At 32.1% G+C, this 9,015-nt stretch overlaps 1 protein-coding gene across 3 annotated transcripts; it reads right to left on the bottom strand.

Moving 5' to 3' along the window:
- Positions 1-1,628: 1,628 nt before the first annotated feature.
- Positions 1,629-4,349, bottom strand: LOC114195650 (glutathione S-transferase TCHQD-like). Of its 3 annotated transcripts, none has more exons than XM_028086191.1 (4): positions 4,202-4,349; positions 3,416-3,448; positions 3,067-3,310; positions 1,629-2,693 (listed from the first exon to the last, which is right to left on the bottom strand). In XM_028086191.1, exons 3-4 carry the CDS (start codon positions 3,273-3,275, stop codon positions 2,099-2,101), a joined length of 804 nt encoding a protein of 267 aa, XP_027941992.1. In that variant the 5' UTR covers positions 3,276-3,310; positions 3,416-3,448; positions 4,202-4,349; the 3' UTR covers positions 1,629-2,098. The 3 variants fall into 3 exon arrangements, with proteins under 3 accessions (XP_027941992.1, XP_027941993.1, XP_027941991.1); XM_028086192.1 differs by having other exon boundaries at positions 3,067-3,355; positions 3,433-3,448; XM_028086190.1 differs by lacking the exon at positions 3,416-3,448 and having other exon boundaries at positions 3,067-3,355.
- Between the last annotated feature and the right edge of the window lie 4,666 nt (positions 4,350-9,015).

The raw sequence follows: 9,015 nt of genomic DNA, 5'->3' as shown, positions 1-9,015 counted from the left end.
AGTACATGCAATTCCATACAATCAAGCACAACACACAACCATAATTCTTACACCAAAATTCCTAAGAAAATTTATTATCACAAAACCAAAATCACTACAGTAATGTGTGACACATTTCTCAAGCTACAGACATTTAATCGACTATCCAACCGGTCAAACCACAAAATAGAATGTATGATCCAAATATCAAAATTTGAGCTCAATTCAACAGTTAATGAGTCGGAAAAGTCAATTTTACTAAAACTGCGCATATCAGAAAAAGACATAGTCGCCCAGCGACCAAGGCACTCGCCCAACGACCACCCGACTCTTCTAAAATACGAAAAATAACGTCAAATATCACCGTTTCATGAATATTTGAAGCCCTAACTTGAAAATACACCAAAAATTAACGTTTTCCCCAATATTGTCTCATATTCCACAAAACACTAATCACATAAAATAGAAATAACATGAATACAAGGTGTAGATCCCCTTACCTTAATAAAACTTAGCCAAATGAAACAAGACCCCAAGGAAGAGTACCACAGCTCCAGGAACAGATTAAGGGGCTGAAAATATTGACACCCGAAACAAAATAGAGTTACTAAGACGAACCCTAGGCAGGGCCACAACAAAACAGCTGGTAAAAGATGGTGGAGGTCTAATTACATGGAGATGTGAGCTCAGGCAGCTCCGAACAAGGAAGATTCACTAACTCAACGAGGCAAAAATTGGTGCCCTAACAGAGCTGCTGCTCAAGAGTTGGAGGAAGGAGATGGAACTGTTTTTAGAAAAGGTAACAAATGAAAGATGTTAGGACTGAAAGGGGATCTTGGAAGTTCGCAAAATGGGTCGACCTTTGGGCCTAAAAAAGGTCATGCCCAACCCCTTCTCAAAATAGTATTTTAATAAAAAGTGGTCTCACAACAACAAAATCCAATAAATAATCCAAATACTAAATGTAGCGTTAATGTTGAAATTAATTCTCCTCCGCTGTAGCGTTAATTTTGAAAAAAAATAAAATTCTGCTACACAATTAGCCACCTGCTATTGAAAGAATTCTGACATTGCAATTAGTACAACAGGATTTCAAACTTTATATCTCCTATATTTGTTAAAAAATTCAATTCAAATGTGAATTGGAAGTTTCATATTTTATAAAAAAATAAATAAACTAAATAATATATAATTAGATAACCTTACAAATTTATTATACTTTTGTATGAGTTAATAGTCTCAAATCTTTCTAACCTCCTAAAAAGTATAACTTTTAGAAGATATGTAATAATACTTCTTTCATTAATTACATAGAATATTATTTATCATAAAATATGATTCAGGCCTAAGAAAAACAAATTAATAATTTAGCTTAGATATAAAGATTTTTGGATGAAACATAAAAAAGGCAAGTCTGTCTAAAATCACAAATATCAACAATAACAAAAAAAAAATCGTCGTCCTTACGCATGCTTATCCTAGGTCTGTTATTGAATTGACAAATTTAAAAGCAAAATAATTTTTATCATATATGTAATTATTTATTTATTTAATATAGTTTAATTAGTGTAACCAATCAATAACTAATTGAGTGACAGAGTAATCAAAGACTGATATTTTATGATAAACAGAAACAGATAGTCTGAGAGTAGATGATGTAGTGTCTCTAGTCCATTGTTCAAACTGCAACTTGTAGTTCAACATGCTGTTCACAAAAGAAGAAAATGTATATATACCATTACACTATATATGTTTCTTTGATTACATTTACAAGTATCAGAATTAATGTACATACAACCAGCAGCAACCCTGTGATTCCAGTGTCAGTATGAACAATTTTTCCCTTACATTATTCTTTCAATGGATGAATATTGCAGTGAATGAATTGTTTCAATACTCAGACAAAAGATGTTTTTATGCTGGCCACTTTGACTGCAGATCTTCCTCCAGCATCAAGAAAAAAGTGTTGAAAGAAAAAGGTAGAACAAATAAAGTACAATGTCTGATATAAGTTCCCTTGACCCACCATACACAGAATGATTATCTCCTATGTTGATTTGTTCAACCCCCTTTTGGAAATCCTGACAGATATACAAGTGTTGCACTAGTACCTGTTGCACTAGTACCTCTTCAGCAAACTTCGAATACGAACCAAGAACCATGTTTTCAAGAGTGTTTTGTGCTTTCTCCAACCATTGAAGTACTTACCAATCACCCTTTTATAACTAGGCCTTTGCTGAACCAAAAGCCAATACTCAGCAATGTTTGGCCTTCCAGTTATGTAGTCATTCTCTAAATCCAAGAGTTTTAAACGAGCTAATACTGGAATGAGCATCACATCAGCCATGGTAAAATCTTGACCTGCCAAAAAAGGTGTTTCACACAGTTGCCTCTCCACCTCATCAAGCAATCTAACCAAATGCTCTTTGCTCCTTCTCAAAACGTCTGCTTCTTTCAATTTCTCTTCGGTCTCATAGGCTTCTCTCAACTTCCTATGGTAATCTCCTGCTAATTCAGGTGACTCAGACATGCGAGCAATCACCACTTGCCTTATGAACTTGGAAACATAAACACGGTATTTCTCAGGTATATGTGCAAGTGTGAAAAACTTGGGGTCCCAGTCTTGTATCCTCTGCATCCATTCAATCACTTCCCTGTTACTGGTACTGATACTGTCAGCCCCTGAGGAAACCACAGCAATTCTTTCGATGTACCTGAACATTCAGCCCAACTGTATAACTTCTGTTTGTAACATAACGGTGTGAAAGTAAACTCAAAATTGAACACACTCTTCACTCTTAGTGTGCAAATAATTAAGCTTTATCAAGAAACAATACAAAGCAGTTCATATCTGAAATGCATGACTATACTATTTGCCACTTGAAGGGAACTGGTTTTGGAGTAGTGATGTATATGAAGAGAGGACTTGGTCAGTAACCAATTTTTCAACTACTTTTTCGTTTTAATTTCAATTTCAAGAGCAACATAGGAATAGTTTTTACAAAAATGGTTCTGTTTATGCACATTTATATATGTAAGTCGAAATAAATAGAATGATACAAGAAGGGTGAGAAGTATAAGACATACTGGATTATATCAATAGTGTTGTAAATGATATGAGAACCATTTTGGAAAACCGGGACCCTTCCACGGCGATTCATCTTGAAGAAAGAAGAATCCAAGTTCTTGCCAGTAATGGGATTGACATGGTGAGATGTATAATCCACACCCTCCTCCTCCAATGAAATTCTCACCCTCTGGCTGTCCAAATCCAACGGATGATGATATAGCTGCATCTTCTTCTCAGGCAATATTTCTTGCAGGTAGTGTGCTAACACCAAAAACCATACAGGAACCACTGAGATGGCATTCAGGGCTGCAAAACAATGATAACAAAATTGTCTTGAGAACAATTAGTAACTGGTTAACTACTCACCATTGTCCTTTGCTCACCCAAATTAGTGCTAACCTGTTATAGAAGCCTCATGTCATGAACCATAATTAATGCATAGCATAGAAAATTAAAGCCACACATCATACAATCTCGATTGGATACAACCAGAAACAGATTGGATGCTTACTACTACTAATACAACTTCTTGAACAATACGGTGCTTGTTTAAGTGAAACTAAACTTAGATCCTTTAAGCAATGTTTTGGATAACCTTTAAGCAAAGTTTTGAGTCTGAATCTTATGGACGGATAAAATATGATTGAAAGGAGATACCTCACTTAATATGGAAGGACATTTTTCAGATAAATATTAGTTATCAGCCGATAAACACTCCATTAAAATGTCACTAAACCACAAAATTTGATGACTATGTAATTTGGTAAGTACTAGCAAACCAAGCACAAAATCAAATCAAATATTCAAGACACGAGGACCGATTTCGGTAATGGGGGTTTGAGGATTGAAGGTGTTTTGGAAGATCAAGATTCCAAAGCTCAGATTCCCAAAGAAATCAATCAACTTAGCTGTAAAGAACCAATAGTGATCAAAACTCCCAACCATCTTCAAGAAGACCAAAAAGAAACATAAATATTGCAAACAATAGATAAATAACTTGGAATTATGCAAACTCAAACGCAACCCATTTCACAAAAAAAAATAAAAATAAAAGTGTTGGGACAAAATAAGCATAAGCAGACATCAATTTGACAAGGTAAATGGTGTTTCATCGTGTGATAACAGAAATTAAAGTTGAGGAGAATGACATACCCAGAAGCAGAGAAGAGAAAAACAGGGAAAGGAACAAGTTAGCGTTGAGTTGGGCTTTTGGAGAATTTTCCAGGAGACAAGAATAAAAAGCTGAAAAGGCTTGAACTAAACTACAAAGTGAAGAGTAAAAAATATGCAAAGTGCGAAACTTCCATAACTTGTGCTGCTTTTAGATCATGTATATTATATTATTAATATTGGGTAATTGAAAATCATGGTCTATGCGTTCTGTTGTTAGGTTTTGGACACGTGGGTCAAATTTCTTGCTCTGGTGAGTAATTATGCTAATATGAAAGTTATTTTTGAACGAAAATAGAAAGAATAAAATCATATTGATCGCAAAAGAAAAATAATCAAAGCATCTAGTATACTTGTATAATTAGTCAATATTAAAAGTAAAGAAAATTAAAATGATTCATTTGTTACACCTAATTTTTAAAAACATATACAATAAGATAATAACTTAAAATTATACGCTTTTAAATTAATAATCATTTTTCCCTCAAATCTTAAAAATAATATGATTAAGATCGATTAATGTATTTAAGGTATTATTTGTTTTCTCACAAATAAGATTATATTTCGACTTCAAATTATTGAGATAATATTGATAAAATTAATTATTGTGTATTGTCTGTTTTTTAAAATCTGAAATTCTCTTCCGTTTTTAAGAAAGAAAAATATATTTAAATGATTCCAATCCATAACAATGTAAAAGTATTTTAATATACTAAAATTATAACATTTGTCCGATTAAAGTATAAATTATGAATAAATTATAATCAAATATATAAAATGAAATATATATATATATATATATATATATATATATATATATATATATATATATATATATATATATATATATATATACCGTACCTAGCCAACTCAATCAAATAATAACAATAAACAATCACCACATTTATATCGAAAATAACTCAGGTAGCTGACTCAGGTCGACCTAGGCCTAACCGGCCTAAACCCATAACCAAAGCCGCTAAAGGAACAGCCAACCTAGGACGACATCCGAACAATGACGACATAAACCAACTAGAGAAGAAATCGGACTACACCGACCACTTTAAAATACTTGACGAAGCCAAAACACCTAAAATATAGTAAGCCCACGATGGTCAGAAAGGGCCTGGGTCAGGGCCCAAGCCCACCTATGACCCAAACCGGGGTCCAGCCCATGGAATGGTCAAACACAATTAATAAATCTATAAATACACCTGGACCCCCACAAATAAAAGATACGCATTCATTACTTCATTAATCACCTGATTTCACTTTTTAAGAGCCTTCGCTGACTTAAGTTTCAGAGTCCCTTCTGCAGGTAACCTCTCCTGGGTCCAAACAGACATGTGCCAACCGGGAAGAGGCCAACTGAGGAGATAACGAACTGTATAGGTAAGGTGACAGTTGTGCCTAATATATCTTATTTGTTCTCTGCAGGAACAAACTATATATATATATATATATATATATATATGTTGGGAATAGTCCAAGTGTGAGTCAAAAAGTCCCACATTGGATAGAAAAGACAAAGTTAAACACTATATAAGAATAAAGACCCATAACAACATTGCCTTAAGGTTTTGGTGTAAAAGTGGTGTCTAAGGTCTTATATGTGTAAGACTAATGTCATATAACCATATAGAACCATAATCTCCCAATAACCATATGTCAATGACCATATGCCATAACCATGCCCATAACCGTATATGAGAAATATATATAACTTATCAGTGGTATCAGAGCCGATGGTTCGGAGTGACTGACCGCATAACCATAACCAAAGGGGTCACTCATACACACCTGAAGGGAAATATACCATATGAAAAAAAGAAAAAAACAAGGGACTCACCCTTGAGGGGAGATGTTGGGAATAGTCCAAGTGTGAGTCAAAAAGTCCCACATTGGATAGAAAAGACAAAGTTAAACACTATATAAGAATAAAGACCCATAACAACATTGCCTTAAGGTTTTGGTGTAAAAGTGGTGTCTAAGGTCTTATATGTGTAAGACTAATGTCATATAACCATATAGAACCATAATCTCCCAATAACCATATGTCAATGACCATAACCATAACAATAACCATAACCTATATGAAATATAATATAACCTATCAATATATATATATATATATATATATATATATATATATATATATATATATTGTGATTGATAACTTGGAAGTGACACAACTTATTAGGACTTGAGAATATCATACTGATTCTATAGAAGATTGCAGGGAATACTTTTTGAAATTCTACCTACAATTAGAATAAAGGATAGTTTCACTTTTACCAATTATATATAGCAATATAGTTTTAACAATTTAATTTGTTCTAAAATATTTTAATGTGTCCTTATGTAAATTTGCAACATCCCAAATTAGTAAAATTTTTCTAATAATTTAAACATTTATTAGAAGAGAAATAGTTTTTAAATGTGATTACTTTTAGTATTTCCGACAGTATTAACACCATTAAAAATGTTACATTAAAAATGTGCAATTATTTTTTTTAAATAAACAACATTAAAAGATTACTAGCGATCTTGAGTAACGTGTTACTTATCAGTGGTTCTAAAATCACTTGAACTTTGTGGGAATTTTGCAAACATCTACTTACTAACAGTTTTAAATTCCTGCTATAGTTTGACAATATTAAAATCTCATTTTCAGTGTTTTTAACCATTGCGATGCAATTCTTTATTTATTGATGGTTTTACTTGGTGTTGGTGTTTCAAATTCTGTTAATTTTATTTGTTACATTTTTTTAATATAAATAATTTCTAAAACATGAAATAAAAAACAAAAATTCTATTTGATATGTTTTATAATTAAATATAATATTCATAAAATTAACAAGGAATATTGTTTATAAGTTCAAGGTAGATGATGAAGTTTAAACGTTCAAACTAGTGAAATATTACAATATCTTTGTTCGTATAGTTATAAAGTTAAGCATAATAAAATTTTAATAACATTCTTCAATTACCAATATTAATTTAAATCAATAGTTTCTTCATTAGGAACACTTCCTTGGTCAGATACCATACATAAAAAATAATCATAATTAGTAATATTTATTACATTATATATATATATATATATATATATATATATATATATATATATATATATATATATATTAATATATTAAACATTTAAATATTACCGATGATGAAGGAAGCACAAGAAAGTCATGAGACAATTCTCCTTGATAATTTTATACACTGAAAGCCATCATTACCTTCATTTCATTGATTACGATATTAATGAGGAAACCTATTTAAAAACACAATTAATCAAACAACTTACATTTTAAAACATGCCTAACAACAACCCCACTCCCTCCACTTTCTATTACCAAGTTTTTCATTATCCGGCTCTGATATTACCATACATAAATGCTAGCTACAAAAATATGAGCCAAAATAAAAGTTCAAGTGTGATAATAAACTTGTGTCAAAAATATGAGAGGTACTAAGTACTAAGTATTGTAAGGATGAGTTAATATGAGCCAAAAATATGTTTTATCTACAATCATACTAGTACTAAGTATTGTAAGGATGAGTTAATATTCAAGTTTACTTCTTAGCATGGTATTGTAGCGACATAGAAAATAATATTTTAGAATTGGTATTGTGTTTAAAATAATGGTACTCAATTATTTTAATAATAAAATACTTAAGTATAAATAAAAATTTCATAAATGAGTTTCATTACTTTAAACATTTCCTCTCTCTAAAAGCCTGTTATCTAGAGCTATCTTCCTTCTCTTTACAATTTTTGATTGTGTGATTATTTCTTTCAAGATTGGAGATCGCCCATGTGATCCTCGCGGTGAGATATTCAAGTTCATCCAATCAATTTCTCAAATTGAGTAAGTTGATTTTCAACTATTCCTTTGTATAATTTTGTTAGTCTTTGCATGCGTCTCTCATTGAAGACGCATATGCTCCTTTAGTTTTCTGCTTGGTTCTTAGTTGATTAATGATTATAAGATATGATCTGATCATTTTTCTGGTATTTCTATGTGTAGAGAAGCTAGTTGTACTGTTTCTAAGTTACAAACATGTTATAATTACTAATTGTGTGATTGTATTGCGAATTGCCTGAATGATTGAGCTATGTGATGAGTGTTACTTGTTTAAAATGGGAGTTAAATCCTCAACTTTTGCATAATTACGGTTGTATGATGAAGTCTTGAAATGTTGTTTGATTGACACTCAAATGTGATAAATTAAGTTGATGAATGTTGTGAATTTTAGATGGTATCTTTTGGTATATAGAGCACTATTGGATTTCTTAAATTGGATTGAAAATATAGGATTATGCAGAATCAGGATATGCAGAATTATACAAACTCGTTGGTTGAGGGTGAGCTTGCTTAGCGAATCCAAAGTTAGACGCTCACTGCCTTGGGAGTTGTTGAGTGAGAATCCACTCGCTGAGCGAATTCAAAGTTAGGGACTTACTGACTTGGGAGTCACTAGTCGAGTACCTACTCGCTCAACAAACTCAAAGTCAAAGAGTTACTGAATTTGTAGTCGCTAGTCGAGAACACCTTTGTTATGCAAATTTTGGAAGGATTTTTCCTCTTTGAGTTCCAATGATTCACTCGTTGCACGTGCCATCTGGTCGTTGGATGATTGGACAATTATGCATGTTTCCCCTTGCGAGAGGTTGGTTTTGCTGAGTAAGTGTATAAGAGTCTAGTAGTTATTCTATGATTAATTTTGATGTCTTGTGGCTAATGTGAATTACTACCCATGAAATGGTTGGTTTGTATACGAAGTAA

Source organism: Vigna unguiculata, chromosome 8 (assembly GCF_004118075.2).
Source record: "Vigna unguiculata cultivar IT97K-499-35 chromosome 8, ASM411807v1, whole genome shotgun sequence".
Lineage (NCBI taxonomy): Eukaryota > Viridiplantae > Streptophyta > Magnoliopsida > Fabales > Fabaceae > Vigna > Vigna unguiculata.
This window is presented reverse-complemented; position numbering and strand designations above follow the sequence as displayed.